The sequence below is a fragment of the Cyanistes caeruleus genome, chromosome Z (assembly GCF_971803275.1).
Source record: "Cyanistes caeruleus chromosome Z, bCyaCae1.hap1.1, whole genome shotgun sequence".
Lineage (NCBI taxonomy): Eukaryota > Metazoa > Chordata > Aves > Passeriformes > Paridae > Cyanistes > Cyanistes caeruleus.
This window is the reverse complement of record NC_141732.1, coordinates 8,373,667-8,391,275: the sequence shown is the minus strand read 5'-3', so window position 1 is coordinate 8,391,275 and position 17,609 is coordinate 8,373,667. Positions and strand designations below refer to the sequence as shown.

Here is a 17,609-nt window from a genome sequence, read left to right as displayed (position 1 = left end):
AAAAGAAATTGCCTTGCTAGAAATTTAAATGTTTTATTAAGAATAATAATTTTTTTAAGCTTTATAACTATCATCTGCAATTTAAAGTCAGTAGAGATCATGAAAACAAGGAGACTTTGAGTGGTGATTATATTAAATACAAATGAAGGTCTAACAATCCTCTGTACAAAAAGCACATTGGTAGCAGGGGAAGGCTTGTGCATCTTACCTGACTATTGCTAAGGTCTGCAATGGCACACATCACACTGTAAGTAACTGTGGAAGAACACAAAAGCAGTTCTAAAAATTAAGCCATAATATGAATTATGAGAAAACTCCCAATTTTTATTATTTTTGTAGTATTTTGTTATTCCATTGGGTGATGAAAAAGTGTTGGCATCCTTTTTTTTTTCCTACTACACTGAGTAGCTGAACAGCTGTGATGGATTATTTGACACTTTGCAAGTGTTTTAAGTGGCATTCTTTAACCACAGTTGGCAACCAAGCACTACGCAGCCACTCACTCCCCTCCAGTGGGATGGGGGAGACAATCAGAAGAGTAAAAATGAGAAAACTCATAGATTCAGATAAAGATAGTTAAATAAACAGAAAAGGAAGAAAATTATGATTATGATGATAATAATAATAGTGAATATACATCAAAATAATAGAGAATACACAAAACAAGTTACTCACAATACAGTTGCTCACCACTTGCTGACTGATTCCTAGGCAATCCCTCAGCATGAGTCTCCAGCCCACTTTCTCCACAAGTATATCCTCAGCATGATGCCAGTAAGGTCTGGAATATTCCTTTGGCCAGTTTATGTGTCCCCCCACTCAACTTCTTGTGCTCCTCAGCTCTCTTCCTGGCAGAGCATGAGAAACTTAATTTAGCAACAAGAGCATCAGTGCATTTTCAACATTTTCATACTAAATTCAAAACACAGTACTATACTGTTTACTAGAAAGAAAATTAACTATCCCAGCCAAAACCAGAACATAAATCACTTGGACTTGTTGGAAGTGAAAATCTAGCTGAAGTGAAAGCTATGAATTCAGTGCAAATACTGTATTATTGTGTCACACAAAGATGACTGATGGTTTCTTTAGATCTTGGAAGCTGGCTGTACACAGCTGTGAATTTACACAGCTGTCAGCTGCTTTACAAGGCTGAAACAGAAGGACAAAGAATGGGTGTAAAACTCAGATCTGTACTTAAGAAATAGTCTTTGCAACCAGAAGGAGTGAGACGTGGGTAGAAATCTGCTGGGGTCAGAGGCACAAGAAATGGGCCCTTATCTGTGGTGCCTGGCTCTGACACTCAAGAGAGCACTGCATTTAGCATAACACCATCGAGACAGCTTTTAAAGTTAAGTAAATAAACTAATAGTGTGAGTGTGTAGGTTGGAAAGAGTTTTCTTAAGCCACTGGGTGAGAAAGTTAAAGTTTAGGGTTTAAACTGCATTAGTGAATAAGAGACAACATGGAGGATTTAGGGTGTTGTCCCTTTCTCCTCCCTTCACCTTCTTCTAAGGCTTGGATAAAGAATTCTGCAGTGCAGCACACAGGTGTTGGGTCATTGGGTCACTAAGAAAAATAACTTACTTGGCATTTGATTACTGGACAAATAGACATATAAAAGACCTTGGAGAGATTCTTTGTTCTCCATTCTGCACCTTTCTATCTTAGTGTATGTAGCTCCTTGTACTCTGTATATGTGTAATACAGATAAGGAAAAAATAAACAACTAAGCCTGAAGATGAGAAAACAGCTTCTCTCTCATCAGTCTTGGTCCTGGAGAATAAGAACCCAACCACCAGTATCACCGTGACAGAAATACATGGTCTTCCACTTTGCCAATTCCATTGTGGCCTGTTAATAGGGATTTGGGTAGAATCTTGACAATGTGGTGCACAGCATTCCCCTCAGGATCTCAGTGAAACACTGTATAAATTGTTTGCTTACTTCCTACATTAACTCATGCAAGTCAAGGCGTGTATCTAGGTGACATATTCCAAAAGACTTTTAGCTCCAAACACCATACAAATCAGGCTGGTTGTTTCAAGGCCACTTGTTAGCTGCTCTTGGTGGTGCAGCACTTACACAGATTGAGACATTTAAGCCTCAAGTGGCTTTAGAACATCCCACACTCCTTAAATAAGCTATTGATGTTTATTGTCCTCTGCCATTGAGATGAACAGAAGTGGTGCTTCTGCTGGTTCATATGAGTATGAGGTAGTGCCTCTTCAGAAAGCACTTATGCAGCAGACAGGATTCTGGATCGTTAAAACGGAAAGGCAGTCGGTGGATTTAAAGTCACAGAATGGCTTGAGTAGGAAAGGGACCTTAGAAATGATCCAGTTCTGGGTTGAAACTCTGCCGTGGGTAGGGATGCCACTTGATTTGGGAAAATGGTGCATACAGTCTTATAAAAGTGACCACTTAGTGTGGTTAATTCTGTGTGTTGAAGTTTCATGGTAAGTAAATACCAGCAAAATGAAAACTAAATTAAAGACAGCATCATTTCCTCTCTTTGCTGTTGAAAATTCACTGCTGGACAGACCTGCCTATTACTTCCAACTTGAGTCATAATTCATGAACTGTTTTTCACAATGAAAGTTCTGTGGGATTTTTCCCAGCCCTTGTATTTTACTTAAAAATATCCTTCTGGAATTCTCATTTACAAAAATTGTGAAGAAAATTCTTCCCATGTTCCCCCCTTATCTTCAGTAGCAATTGAACAAATGAAGATTTCCCTCTACGTCCCTGCCATCCCTGCATTTCATTTGCAGTCCACTACAGAGCTGTTCCACCAATCCAGCTGTAAATCTGCCCCCTCCTGAAACTTCACTAGTCCTATTATTATATAGGTGTTTTTAGCATGTTTAGACTATGGAGTGTAGCCTCAAGTGAGAAGAAACTGAACATGGATGCAAGGTCTGAGTAAGTAGGTGTATGTGACACTTCCAGTAAAACACTGTGTCACCTCAAATCATCTCCATTTTCTTTGGCTCCCACTTCCAGTTAGGGCATTTGCATTTACCCCAGGTGAATTACAGCTATCTGTCACAACCACGTTGAATTTCCATTTCATATTTGTACAGGGCTCTTGTTATGGGGTTGTTTTGTTTGGGAATGGGTTTCCTTTGAGGTTTGGGGAAGTTTTCTGTTTGGTTTCTGTTGGGGATTTTTTTTTGTTATTTTTCTTCCTCACACACCATTAACAGTAAAAATAGTCTCAATCAGGACACCTGACTTGCTAGTGACAGTGTATATAGAGAGAATTCTCTGCTTTAAGGTTTTGTAGTGCAATTCTCATTCTCTGCCCCTTCCCTTCCACTGCAGAGGCCGCAGATGGAATAACTTCAACAACTTAAACACAACTTTCCAAGACCAGTATCCCTGCTACTACTCTCCAAAGGCATTATCTGCAGTTTTGATGTTTTGCTGCAGACGTGTACAAGTCCTATCCTCACCAGCAATTGTACCTTCTCTTCATAGTGCTTTAAAATGTTTAAAAGCTGTCAGGTGTTGAGTGCTTCTTTCCATTTCTGAGTCCACGGCCAGCAGATCCTCAGGAAATGCATGCAGCTACAGCGTGTCTGAGCTGGAATGCTTTGTGACCTACTTCTGTCTCTGAATTCCTCAGGCTGGAAATATGCAGAATTCAACTCTGAAATATATTTCTTATGGCACTAGAACAAATGCAGTGATTGGATGCTATATACTCAATGAAGTAATTCTACAGTGATGATGGGGATTAAACTGACATCTCACTGCTTCATTTTAGGCATCCTGGTTTCAAGATATGGTGAATTCTAGCACCTATAAAGGAGATTGGTAAGTAATAAGAAGATCTGCAGGAAAAAAACCCCATGCTTCCTCTCTGTGGTCAGTTATGTTTGCCATGTAATCCAGTCTGTAATTCCACAAACTCCATTTCTGACAATTTTTTAATTATTTTTCCATCTGAAAATGATGTGGAAAATAATTTTTGTCTTTGTATTCTTTGTATTCCACAAACTGTGATACAGGCTATGTATTTTTTGCAATACTAAATTTAAATGTTGTTTTACAAGATAAGCCATTAATATGTTGGTATTTAAAAGCTCTGTGAATTTGAAGAAAAAAAAATAACACACAACTGTCAAATAAAACAACATTAAAATACACAAAACCTTTCTCAGTGCCCTGAATCAGGTGGACTGAGGGCAATCTTAATATGCAATGATGGTACTCACAAACTGCAGCAGTGTTCACTGCCTTTAACATACTCTCAGAGCACTGTTTCTCAAGGTGATGCACCAGAAATTGCTTTACAATCTAACTGAGAAACTAAGACCACTACAGAAATCTAAGGGAATAGTATGAAGTAAATTTTAGTATTTTTTCATTAAGTTTTAGCCTGTTTTTCAATTTTAAAAAAAATCAAGCTGTGGCAATGCCAAATAAATTTCTTTGTGCTTCGATTCAAACCCTGCTAGAGCACTGTCCTGCAGAGGTAGATTTATGTTAATACCCTTTTGGTGGGTTCAGACCTCTTTGTCCCAGAAGAAACGTTCATATTGTTCAAACCTCAAATGGCAGTGTGGTTTGTAACAAGGTCTAGGATGACCACATTTCATGCACACCCCATGCCTCCAGAGAGACTATTATATTGCATATATTGAATATATTGCACCCTGATCTGTCCATAGCTTACCCTGTGCTCGCACTGTGCATTAACACTGCTCTCCTCCCCGACAGCCCACATCTATCTTGCTAAAAGCAAGTGACAGCAGTTGGCAGAAGAAGCTTCTGCCCTTGTTGGTTGATGCATTGTTTGAAGCAGTGACAACCTGGACAACAGGACAACTCCCAAGGTAATGGCAGCTCTTGACACTTTTTAGGTGGTAGGGGTCTCAATAAAAAGTCATTCAACAGAAAGACAAGTGTGTGCAAGTAATGGAGATTTAAAACAAAAACACTGTGCAAAGAAAGAAAAACACAGGAAATCCCTTATCAAGCTACTGCTAATGAGAACATTTTGTTGCTAAGCAACAAAATACCTAAGTAATTATTTGTAATGGATTACCTCTTAGAAAGCTACACTTGCTTCTGTATCAGTCAGTTTGATGATAATCTGGAGATAACCCTCAAAAAAACTGTCTTTAGCACTGGACAAGTATTGCATCAAAAACTTCATAACTGATATTCCTCATTTACATAACCTTGTTTTTCAGACGAGGAGCTTGTTGAGTCATGTTTGTGTGGAGCTGCCAAGTGGCTGAGCTGCTCCCAGACAGCTGCAGTCATGCTTCAAAAAGCTGCTTGCTCCTGCTGATGCCGCACAGTTGTGCTGTTCGTGTTTTCTGCAGTACTTTGTGCAGTGCATTCATCCTGACAGAATGAGAGCAAAGACGGAAAACAACAAAACTGTTTGTCATTCAAAAGCCTGAATAGATGATAACTTTTTAATCTGTGCCACTCTGATTATTTCTGAAGCTTCTCTGTAACTCTTAACTCTTTCAAGTTTTAATGAATGGTACTTGTAGTTCTCCCCTGGGGAAGCTACTGTGTGCACTGGGTCTTAGCATCCCCTCTTCAATATTTTGTTGCCAACTGTATGTGTTGCTGGAGCAGAAAAATAATAATAAAAAAAAAGACACCACCACAGATAAATACTGAATAGATACCTTCAGTTCTTTGTCCTGGCACTTGCTGCTGTATGAAGAGTGTAACAGTGCACAAAATATAACCTGTGAAATTCACAGGATGACTGAATGGCTGAAGCTGGCAGGGACCTCTGGGTGTCATCTGGTTCAACCACTGCTCCAGCAGGGTTACCAGGAGCTGGTAGTCCAGGATCACTCCCATACAGCTTTTCAGCATCTCCAAGGATGGAGATACTGCCACCTGTCTGGGCAACCTGTGTCAGTGCTCGGTCACTCTCAAAGGGAAAAGGAGTTTCCTGATGTTCAGAGGGAACTTCCCGCATTTCAGTGTGCCCATTGTCTCTGGTGTTGTTACTGCTTACCCCTGGAAAAACCCTGGATCCATCCTCCTTGCACCTTTCCTACAGGTGTTTGTGTACGTTGGTGAGATCCCCTGAGCCTTCTCTTCTCCAGGATGAGCTGCTCCTTGCTGTGACCTTGGTGACCATTCACTGGACTTTGTCCGTTGTGACTGTGTCTGCCGTGTCCTGGGGAGCCTGGCACTCCTGGTCTGGCTTTCCCAGTGCTGAGGGACAGGATTACCGCCCCGGCCTGCTGGCAACACTTCTGCTGGTACAACCAGACACCACTGGCCTTGCCACAGGGATACACTGCTGTCTTACTTCCCCATCAGGGTCCACCAGGAGGGGCTTTCCTGATGAACTGCTTCCCAGCTGGGCATTCCCAGCCCATGCTGGTGCCTGGGACTGTTCCCTGCTGCGGGACTTGGTTCTTCCCATGCTGAACTGCTTGAGGTTCCTGTCAGCCCCTTTCCCCGGCCTGTCCGGGTCCCTCTGGACGGCAGCACCGCCTCTGGTGTATCAGCCCCCTCACAGCTCGGTGCCACCAGCAAGGGTCACCATCGCTCAGGTGCTGCCTCATCTGCCCCTCATCCATAGCCTTAATGAAAGTGTGACACAGAACTGGACCCACTACTGACCCCGTAGCTCTTTCCTTAAGCTTCAGCCTATTTTTTTCATGTAATTGTACAGGAAGCTGTGGTGTCACCAAATAAACGTTTCCCGTCACTTCTCAGATAGATCTTTGATTCAAACACCGCTAGAGCTCTGTGAGTGAAGGACACCACACGGCGCTTTGACGTCCTCCGAACACACTCCGAGGGGTCCGGGCTCCTACAGCCCATTGTTCGGGTGCGTATCAAGGCGTTACCGCGCACCCTCGGAGCTCGCACACCCTCCCCCTCCGCCGTCCCCGCCTCCACTCCCTCAGGCTGGCGGAAGCCCGCTGCGCGCGCCCCCAGCGCTGACGTACCGTGTTCTCACAGGCTGCGGCGCTTGACAGACAGCCCTACTGGCCAGTGGACTCTTACATCTGGCCATTGGGGCGGGCCCTCGCTGCCGTGGCGGGGCGGGGCGGGGTGTTGCTGTCATGGCCGCTGCTGCTGGTGCCGCGTCCCCGGCGGACAAGGAGAGGTACTGTGGGCACGGCATGTGTGGGCTCGGCTTTTTCGGGGGTTCTTTTGTTTAGGCGTCATTCAGGGCTCGCGAAAAAGAAAACGCGAGCGGAGCAAGGGGTGGTGGTTTAAATCCCTGTGGAGCGAGGGATGATCGTGGTTGAAATGAACTCCGTGTGGGACAAGGGGTGGTGGCGGCACTTGTGTGGCTGGGAAGCCAGTGAGGAGATTGGGATTCCCGCGGACAACCCAGACCTACTCGGCTCAAAGACGGCAGTAGCAAAGAGTGGAAAAAAACACTGGACAAGAGAAGGAGAAAACATTAGGAGTTGAGGTGATTTGGGCTCGTCTTTACAGGCAGCAAGGAACGTGATCCTTGTCATTCTCTTGTCATTCAGCTAATTGGAACCTGCACCATATGTTTTATTAGTTTTCCTTATTTTCTTTTGCTCTCATAAATCCTTATTCAAATCAATACGGGTCTTCTTCCACATCTCCTCTGCTAGTTGTTTTTTTTAATTATCTAATTAGTATAATTGAGGTTCTTTCACGTTAATCCTGTGTATGTAGTTGATAGGTGTAAATCTATTGAAAAATCTGAAGCAAGTTTCTAAATGCAGTTTTTCAATAGCTTTGATAATTATCTGGGTTGATCTGTGTGTGAATTGAAAAATAAATAAATAAAATCACAGAACCTAGCTCATAGTGTAGTAAAAGGTTTTCAGGACGTGTTCATTCTTTTCATGGAAATAAGTGTGTGTCAGGTTTCAAAGATGTAAGAAATAGGTCAAAAGGTTCTGTTTCAGACTTTTTTTTTTTTCTCTCAGAATGGGTAGTGCTATGCCTTGAACACATAATGCCCCAACAACAGTGTCATGTAATATCCATGATAACTCTAAGTGGGATTTTACAGCATTTTTACTGTATTTTTTACATATTTAATAAGCAGTCTAGAGAAAATTAATGATTGTTCTGAGCTGCTGTGGGAACTTCTGTGTTGTATCCATAACATTTATTTTCTGTTTTACTAGGAAATTACTGCATAAGCAATAAGTAGGTCAAGTATAGGAGCTGAAGCAAGTTGAAGCTTGCTTAAACTCGCTCTTTTTCCTTTTTAGATTCATCTGCATTTATCCAGCTTATTTGAACAACAAGAAGACAATAGCAGAAGGAAGAAGGATACCTATAGACAAGGTAATTTCATTGGTGGTAGGGAAATAGGGCATTTTGTTTCACTGTGTAGAGTGCTGAAAAATACATCTCTCTGGTCTTTCCATTCTGCAGTGGTGTGGAAACTACAGTGTATTTGAAGGTAAGCTAGTGCCAGTGTGTGAATTTAGTAGGAGAGCCCTGGGCTGAAGTGTTTGCTTTCACGTAAACAGCACCTTGAGCAAGCTGGTGAATTAATGAGGAACTGAATGCACTCAATTGCCTGCATAGGTAGTTTGCAGAATTTGAAAGCAACACTGAAAAGAGTAGCTAGCTAATGACTGGGTTCTGGTGACTGTATGAGCCCATATTCTGTGTCCTGTGTATGTCACACACAGGCATGGTAGTTATTTCTGCTTTGAATCTGTCCAGAAATAGTTTTGTGTCATCTCATTCGTTTATAATAATCTTAGCAAGCAGTTTTGGGAATGTAAAAGGCTTTCCTTACTGCTTAGGGTTTTTTTTTTGGTTTTTCTTAAATCTTTCTTGAGTATGCAAGTTGCCAGTCAAAGGCAACTATGGGAACTATTCTACCTATGGGAAGAATCTGCTGACCTGTGGATAGAAATTTTGTGGTTTTTTTCCTCCCTCAGTACTTGTTGTAAGTTTGCTGTTGCTGATTCACAGCTTTTAGTATCTCTGTACATACAATAACTGTTAATTAATTTCTAAGCAATTCTTTAACTTGCTGTCTTAGTGAATTCTCTCATCTGTTTTCTGACATCTTAGCTCTTTTTTTTCCTTTATTTATTCCTTTTTTTTTTTATTTTAAAGTTTCCTAAACCACAGCAGCACTGACAGATGACTTCTACACTAGATTTGTATCTTCTCTTTCCCTATCAGCTTTTCCTAGTTACTGAGTGTAGGGTGGGAAACTGGTAACTGTTTTTATATAGGTAGATCATAGTTGAAACTAATTAATTTTAACACATTGTTTCAACAGGCTGTTGAAAATCCCACATCTACAGAAATCCAGGATGTATGTGCAGCAGTAGGATTCAACGTGTTATTAGAGGTAATTAAAAAACATCCCCACATACAAAAAAACCAAAATTTTGTTATGTGTCTCTGTTCTTTCATTATATCTTTCTTTATAACATGTGGTTCAGAAGTTTAGTTATTAGCTTTGCTTGCTTTGTATGATAACTGTCCATAATCATGAAGTAAATGTTGGAAAACTGATGAAAGTCAGGAACACCTCAGGTGTCTCAAACAGTGTGACTTTTAAAGCTTATAAAACCAATACTTCTGTTTTACCATCCTTCTTAGAAGGCTTTCCTGGATGCTTAAAAGTGTGTCAGAATAAAAACTGTTGTTGCAAGCTGCGACTCTGCAGCTTCCATTAAAATGTTTTTAATGGAAGGTAATGACCTTTGCAATGAGTCTTGTATAGGAATAGGACTCTGATAATTGAAATCTTCATCATCCTTTGGAGTTAGGTTTCAGCCAGAGAATGTTAGCTTTTTATTGCAGTATATGCTTGCTTTTTAGTTTATTTGTTACTTTTTCCTTAGGGAATGAGTCTGGATGTCTAGAGAGGTAACTTCACAGGCTATTTGCAGAAGTAATTATTAATTCAGAATTAATTATTAATTCAGAATGGTGTTGTTTTTACTAAGAATATAGGTTCTGATCCAGAAGTACCCAAAAACCTGGTCTCAAAAATCACTTTGTTTTTCAGAAGTATCTGAACAGTGTACACCATCTGTACTGAGAAACCTGTGATGTTTCATCAAGAATGAAGGCTGTAATTAGCCAAAAGCAGTGACTATGACCTATCACTTGCTGTTCCTAGGTGTCCAGAAGGGTTTGTAGGAGAGGAGATAAAACAGAAACCTGGACCCCTGTGGTCCAACCCACTGGGGATGTAAAATGGTCCCTGTAACAGCTTGCTTACAATATTGTTCAGTTGTTTTCAGCAGTGCCTCTGAAACAGTTGTGTCTGCCAATGCACATTATAATACATTTCTCCTTTTGTATGACAGAAAAACAAGATGTATCCCAGAGAGTGGAACAGAGATGTGCAGTACAGAGGTAGAGTAAGAATCCAGCTCAAACAAGATGATGGCAACCCATGTTTGCCTCAGTTTCCAACACGTGAGTAGAGTTGCCTGGGTTTTGGTATTTCACCTGTTAATAAACTGGAAATGCTTGGTTTATTTTATGTTTACAGCCTGTTTAATTAATTTTAACTATTATAAATCCTGCAGTTTAACATTAAATCTTGTTTGCATAAGTCAACAAAATTAAGTTGTGAGCATTGAGTAAAGTTCTTAAAATGCTGTTGCCTTTGATTCTGCTGCTTCTGCAGAAGTGTCATTGGAGGGGTTTGAGGGCAATGTTGTGTGATTGCTGTGTTGAACAAAGCATCTGTTTAGTTTTAGCTTACTGCTTTGTTGACATTTAAAACAGTTTAGTGCTTAAATGGCTAAATTCCACCGTTTTTTTAGGATACATACATCATCTGGGCATCAGAGTGGATGCTAAATTGATAAAACAAAATACTGAGTTCAAATGAGTTTTCTATTGGCCATTTTCATAAATTAACAATGAAGCGGCTGCCCTTAACTAATAGGAATTATTCATCTTGAATGACAGTTTAATCTTTTGCATTTTTTCTGGAGATGAATCCCTGTATAAAAGAGAAACAGTATATATCTTAAGGAAAGAGTGAGCAGAGTGCTGGGTGTACAGTAGCATAAGCGTGCTGAGAGAGGGAGATGATTTAAAACCAGAGTCCTGCTGGAAGGCAGCAGTGCCTTTCTGAAAATGCATGTAGCTTTTGCCTGATCATTCTGTCTCCAGTGTTCTGGGCCAGTAGGAGGCAGAGGGAAAAACTATGAGGAAGCATGTAGACTCTTTGGAGATTGTCAGGTTATGTGGCTTTTCCAGTCTGCACTGACATTATCAGTCCTCCACTTTTTTCTTTCCCCCAAGAATTTTACACAACCTGCTTTCTGTACTGGGGGAGGAAGCAGATCTCCTAGGCTTTATATCCATTCTTAACATAGCAGGCATGCATTGATCTCTCCCTGTATTTTAGGTAAATCAGTGATGCTGTATGCTGCAGAAACCATTCCCAAACTGAAAACAAGAACTCAGAAGATGGGAGGTAGCGATCAAAGCCTTCAGCAAGGAGAGGGAGGCAAGAAAGGTAAAGGGAAGAAAAAGAAATAAATTGATATCTGGAGTCCCTGTTGCTTCGCATAGTTGTACTTAAAACAAGTGCAGATGGACACCATGAAGCAACTTGGAAATGAAGCAAGAAATGAAGGGGTGAAGCTGAGTAGAACTGCCTGCTTTTCTCGGAATTGAATTGCATGTAACTGCTTTGCATCTTTGGAACAATAAATCTCTTTTCACACATTACCTGCAAGTCTGACTTTAGCACTCACATTCAAAGTGGAAGAATATAAGCCAACAGGGTGGGTAGGAGAATTATTTTTTCCCAAAAGAAATACACACCTTTGGAAATCTGTTTGCCTTAGTAAACCATATATTTATGATAGTGAAGCAACTGTCTGAGTTCTGTGCTATTCTGTATTAGGAAGAAATTCTTCACCATGAGGGTAGTGGAGGCAGAGATTGTACAGACAAGCTGTGAATGCCCCATTCCTGGAAGTGTTCAAGCCCAGGCTGGATGGGACTTTGAGCAACCTAATTGTTGTGGTTTCATCCCAGCTGGCAACTATGCACTATCTAGCTCCTCCCTCACTCTGGGATGTGCAGAAGGATAATCAGGAAAGAAGAAGATTGCGGGTGTAGGTAAGAACAATTTGATAATTTAAACTAAATAAAATTCAATAATGCAATTGAAAGTGATTATAATAAAATATAATTACATCACAGGTTTTTTTTAAGAAGAGAAAAAAAATGAAAACAAGTGATGAACAATACAATTATTCACCACCTGCTGACTGATGCCCAGCCCATGCCCAGCAGTGATCAGCCCCTCCTGGCCAATTTTCCCCCTATTTATATACTGGACTTGCTAATCTATGATATGGAATATCCCTTTTGCCAGCTTGGGTCACCTGTCCTGGCTGCTTGCCACATACCTCCTCACTGGTAGGGTGTGGGTCACGGAAAAGTCCTGGGTTTAAGATAAGCGCTGCTCAGGAACAAGCAGAACACCTGTGTGTTACCAGCATTATTCTCAACACTGAATCCAAACTATAGCATTAACAGCTGCTGGGAAGAAAATTAACTGGATTGCAACTGGAATCAGGACAGGAGGCACCCCTTATTCCATATAATTTCTATCATGCCAAGTCTCACTTCCCAAAACCCCATCACTTTCCCTTTTTTTGGTACATGTATACACACAGACAACATTCCCTTAAATTATGGATCATCCCTATGGAAGTCCATGGAGTTCATAAGTTCATTGAGTCACTGAGTGCATGAACCTGGGCTCCATCTGTCAGAACCAGTTTTTAGACAGGAAAGAAGGTGTGTGGTGTTGGACTGTTGCATGTGAAAATCAGCTCTAAATCCATCATTGCTGTGCTCATGGTTGCATCAAAGTTCAGTCTGCATCAATGTGTGATCAAAAGGGAGTTGGAGACCAGCACCACGAGGTGGCCAATGTGGTGATGGGCACAGGGCCATCATAGAGTGATAATTCACACTGTTACACAGTAATTAATTTCATGCAGGTCCCTGAGCAAAAGCAATCCCAGGATGGATTTACCTTTGTCTGTGGTAGGGATAACTTGGACTCTTTTCCCCAGCGTATTTTTAATGTTCATTACAGGAACTTTATCTCATTGTACAATGAGCAAGAGTTCAGACTGGGTCACACCAGGCCGATGGTCAATCCCTAGGTGTTGACTGACTAGGTGGCCTTTGCTAAATGTGCACCCCAGGGTGTGAAGGTCCCACCACCTACTGCTGTCAGTGTGGTCTTTTACCATCCATTGCATCATTTGATCTTTCCAGAGGCTGGTGCATGACAGGGAACGTGATATTCCCACTCAGTGCCATGCTCTTTGGCCCAAGTGTGTATGACGTTGCTTTGGAAATGAATCCCATTGTCTGACTCAATTATTTTTGGTGTACTGTGCCTCCATAAGAGCTGCTTTTCAAGACCTACGACAGTGGTGTGGTACAAAGGGTGTTTCCAGCCATCCAATGGTTGATCCCCCACTGTGAGCACATAGTTCTTGCTTTGGTAGATTTGAGGGACTGATACACTCGAGCTGCCTGGCCCCCTCATATTGACATCTTATCCCTCATTCTTCGTAACAGAAAGGCTTTAACTGTTTAGCTTAATCACACTGCCTGTTTCACATCCATGGAAAACCTCTGTGATAGTGTCCATGCTCAAGTCCACCCCTCAAACACAGCATCAGTTTTTAGCCAACACACGGACCCTGCCCATGTCGCCCCATGATTCATTCCAGAGTGATGTTGGATTCTGCAGAAAAGGACTGTCTGTGTGCACACACACATCCCTCCTGCTCTCTTTTCACTATTGGGGATAATTCTAGTTCTTCAGTGTGAGCAGGATGCAGATTCTCTAAAACAGAAATGTTTAGGAGAGTAAGTCTTGTGTTCTAAGGCTGTAATTGACCATGAACATAATACAAATGTCTTCAGTGTTTGTTTTTTTTTCTGTTGATGTAAGAGTTTATTCAAACTACCTTTAGAGTGTCTGGCCTAAATTTTGAGAAGTTAGTTAAATGGTATCCCTGGGAGCTGTCAAAATCCCATGAGGTACAAAATGTGGAAACAGATGATACAAGAAAAGGGTTTTTTGCAGCAGAAAACTGGACATGGTTAGAGGTTATTAAGGCATGTCCACTCTAGGGAAGTGCTACAGTCAGTTTCAACATAAGGAAAAAATACCAGAAGTGGAAGATACACCCGTGATATAAAGACCATAATTGCCCATGGATTATTAGGCTTTAATTATTCCTGGATTTTGCTGAGTGATGAGTAATTTTTCTGCAACTTTATTTAAAGTGAGAGCGCTGTGAAAATTGATTGGTATGACGTAACTCATCTCCATGATGTGAACTAAAGGAGGATGACTCCAGCCAAATTATGATCATGTTATGGTTAACTTTTGTAAATCAGAGCTGTAGACTGCAGGCAGCTGAAAAATGTGGAATTTAAGTCTTGTGGGATATAATTTATTGTGGTCTGAAATTAAATACCTTCAGAAATGTCTGAGCTGTGTGTATAGGAAAGAATCTTAGTGGCATTGCTTATCAAACTTTCCTGATCTAAGAACCCAAAATAATAGCTATTTTAAAGTCTAGGAATCTTGCAAGGAAAGACAAGAAAACTTCTGAAAAAACGTAATATTGAGCTCAAATACATAAAATGTAAATAAGTCAAACTAACAAAGAAAGCTTTGTGGGTATTTTGGGTAAAGTTCACCTTATTTTTTTTTAAAGCCCTGCTAAGAAATCAGAAGACCACTACCATTAGGAAGTTGAAAACTGAGTTCTCTAACTAACTCCTACCTTCTTATCCTCCCATCATTAAATGGGACTGGTTTGCTTTTTATGATTTCTAGCTTTAGACTAATTATATTATATGAGCAATATTTGTTCCTAAACAAGGCAGCACAAAGTTTAACAGAGCTATCCTTTTCCTGAAAAAGTTTATAAACTAGACTTTCATTTCTGTATTTTAACAAACTGGGTTCCTTGGAGGATTAAAAACAAGCAGCTCTAGACCATCTCAGTTCTTCCTCGGTTAAGAGATATGCCTCATTTCTGGAAATAGGCAAAATCTTACAGACCATTGTGGGACTGGGAGAATATATATATTAAAATATATATAAATATAAAATACAGAAATATTGAAACTTTTAGTCTGAATGCTGTGAATAAATTTAATTATTATTTTATTTTTTGAGGGGGAAACTGAGTGAGAATGAATGTCCTTTTTATTCCACCTGCCTTGCATCTGCAGTTTTCTGTGAGGTTTTACTTATGCAGCATTATTGCTAGAAAGAGACTCTGGTCCGAGATTTCCTGTAGGTGGCAACAGTAACAAAGGAAGGCGTGCATCCATGAGTGGGAATTTAGCATCCAGGACAGGAGGAATATGGATAATAAACTAGTGTTTCAGTCTAGCTCTCTAAAAGTACATGTCTGTTATTTCCCTATACAGTTTGTAGGTACCTAGGAAAAAATGAAACATTTGAAATAGACATATGAGCTCAAAATCCTTATAACAATCCTTACAACAATTTCTGTGTCAGGAATGGAAGTTAACATTGATATTGAGCATCAGGGAGGTGTGGTGATGCAGGCAATCAATAACAGAATTACTAAAAGTGAGAATTCAGCACTGCTGTGAGATAGGTGGTTTATTCTTTCAGATGTATAGCATGTAGCTTCTATAGCAGAAGCACAACCATAACTCAATTCTTAATGTAAAGACATTAAAGGGAGCTGTAAAAGGTAAATTTTTTGTGTTTTAACTTGGGAAGTGACAATAATATGTAACTATATGTAGTTGTCAGACTTCAGCCATGAAGTAACTTTGCAAAAAACAGCTGGTCTTAAAAAAACTTGGTTGTGGGTACATCCTGTTCCTTTTATGTGTTTAAGAGAAACTTTTAGCCAGAACTCCCTTTTGGGGCACATATACCTGTGGGATATTTGTAAGTGCTCTATTTGGGAGCATGAGAGATGGCTCCTTTGATTCCTTCTCTGGAGATACACATGCATTGGAATGGAATGGGATATACTATTTCAGTTGGAAGTGACCTAAAATGATCATCCAAACCAACTGCCTGACCACTTCAGGGCTGACCAACAGCTCAGGTACACTACTAAGGGTATTGTCCCAATGCCTCAACATTGACAGGCTTGGGGCATTGACCACGCTCTCTAGGAAACCTTTTCCAAGGTCTGAGCACCCTCCTGGTAAAGAAATTCTTCCCAGTGTCAAGTCAGAACTTCCCCTGGCACAGCTTTGAACTATTCCCACATACTCTGTCACTGGACACCAGTTATTTAACTTCTTCCTGTTATAGACTGGCATTTGTGGGGTTATTTTCTCTCTTAGGATAAGAGAAATAAGAAAATAACTCCCTTGAAAAGGAGTTATTTTCCCCTAAATAAAAAGATAATTTTTATTATTATTAAATAATTATATTATTATAATGATTAATAGTAATAAATAATTAAGTACCCCTTGCCATAGTGGCTATGTAAGGGAGACGGCAAGAAATGAACAAGACTTTGGTAGTTTGGGATCTGGGAAAGAGTAGGGGACATTCCAGGTAGGAACTGAACTGTGGTGCTATTTCCTATGAAATAGCATGTGTGCCTCTTTTTATCTATCAAGATTTGGAGGTTCTATGTGATGTATTTTTTTTGGGTTTTATCTGTTTGCTTCTAAAGTAGCAGAACTTAGATATGTCTAAGAAGTCTTTAAGTATTCTCCTCCTGCAAAGATGCAGTAATACAAAATACAAAGTTTTGTGGAATTCCATAGCCTCAGCAAAGGTGTCCAACTATACAGCATTCCAAAGTATGCTAAATTCAAAGTTCATCTTCAATTGTTTTTACTTGACTAGGTCATGAATTCATGTGGCCATCTAAAGATTTTTTGCTACAGAATTTCTTAATTGTTTCTGTACCAGGAAGAAACAAAATTTTCAAAAAGCTGTACCAACGTGGTTGCACAACTGAGGACTTCCTTAGTAGCCCTGGGTTGTAATTCCTCAAATACTGTTTCATTCCATCACACTGGATGTAGAAGTTTCCTAGAAGATGAGATGTTCATCATATTTGTCAGGTGCCCTTTACAGAAAAACAGTCTCTCATAACCTACAAGGATTTGTGGTTTTGTTCTTTAAAAACTCCACGCTTCCTCCATTGCAGAAGGAAACTATTGTTTATGGAATATGAAGTAGGGGAAGAAGGTGACTAAGGAATTAGTCATAAAAAATTTAACTGATTCTCAGATTATTTAGAAAGAGTTGGCAAGACTGGAATGCAAGCTCAAGAAACTTACTTTTATTTGTCAAATTAAAAGTAGTGAGGGTTTGACCTGACAGATACTGGTCACACCTTCCACTACTTACACAAATTTCTATGCTTTGTTAATTGGCTTGCTCTGGTTTGAAGAGTTTTCATTATTTTATCACTAGTGGTGATGTTATCATTCCAGAGGAGGTTATGTTTTCCTGAACTTATTTTCCTTTTTTTCTGAATTTGGAAAGGAGTCAGATAGAGTAGATGAAATGTCCTGTAAACAGTGGCAACAGAAGTCTTAAGTGTAACACCACTGCCAATAACTGTTCAGGATTGTTCGTTGAGGTCATTTATGGAAAACCAGGA

General features: G+C 40.3%; 1 protein-coding gene and 3 long non-coding RNA genes across 5 annotated transcripts in view; 3 read left to right on the top strand and 1 right to left on the bottom strand.

The window, feature by feature from the left end:
• The window catches only part of LOC111940698 (uncharacterized), a 33,094-nt gene extending 26,185 nt beyond the window's left edge, over positions 1-6,909 (bottom strand). Inside the window, exons 1-4 of one of the 2 annotated variants that reach the window (XR_015280570.1) lie at positions 5,658-6,901; positions 5,057-5,361; positions 676-848; positions 209-255 (exon numbers count right to left, since the gene is read on the bottom strand). This is a non-coding gene — a long non-coding RNA (uncharacterized LOC111940698). Of the gene's footprint in view, positions 1-166; positions 256-675; positions 849-5,056; positions 5,362-5,657 lie in introns of those variants that run through there. The other variant, XR_015280569.1, reaches the window with a different exon arrangement.
• Positions 3,753-5,292, top strand: LOC147648078 (uncharacterized). The gene is made up of 3 exons (XR_015280575.1): positions 3,753-3,822; positions 4,729-4,844; positions 5,205-5,292. It is a non-coding gene; the product is annotated as an uncharacterized LOC147648078 (long non-coding RNA).
• Positions 6,743-11,667, top strand: SRP19 (signal recognition particle 19). Its single transcript, XM_086868095.1, has 6 exons — positions 6,743-6,826; positions 6,961-7,108; positions 8,208-8,283; positions 9,242-9,313; positions 10,284-10,395; positions 11,342-11,667. The coding sequence occupies exons 2-6, from the start codon at positions 7,065-7,067 to the stop codon at positions 11,473-11,475; spliced, it is 438 nt and encodes a 145-aa protein (XP_086724221.1). The 5' UTR covers positions 6,743-6,826; positions 6,961-7,064; the 3' UTR covers positions 11,476-11,667.
• A 312-nt stretch (positions 11,668-11,979) lies between these two features.
• On the top strand, positions 11,980-13,942 carry LOC147648077 (uncharacterized). Its single transcript, XR_015280577.1, has 2 exons — positions 11,980-12,063; positions 12,148-13,942. It is a non-coding gene; the product is annotated as an uncharacterized LOC147648077 (long non-coding RNA).
• The last annotated feature ends 3,667 nt before the right edge of the window (positions 13,943-17,609 follow it).

Excerpts from the sequence above, each read along its gene's own strand:
- SRP19 (XM_086868095.1), top strand. The coding sequence starts at position 7,065 with ATGGCCGCTGCTGCTGGTGCCGCGTCCCCGGCGGACAAGGAGAG. Across the intron at positions 7,109-8,207 it reads TCCCCGGCGGACAAGGAGAG|ATTCATCTGCATTTATCCAG; the intron begins GTACTGTGGGCA and ends TTTCCTTTTTAG. Across the intron at positions 10,396-11,341 it reads TTTGCCTCAGTTTCCAACAC|GTAAATCAGTGATGCTGTAT; the intron begins GTGAGTAGAGTT and ends CCTGTATTTTAG.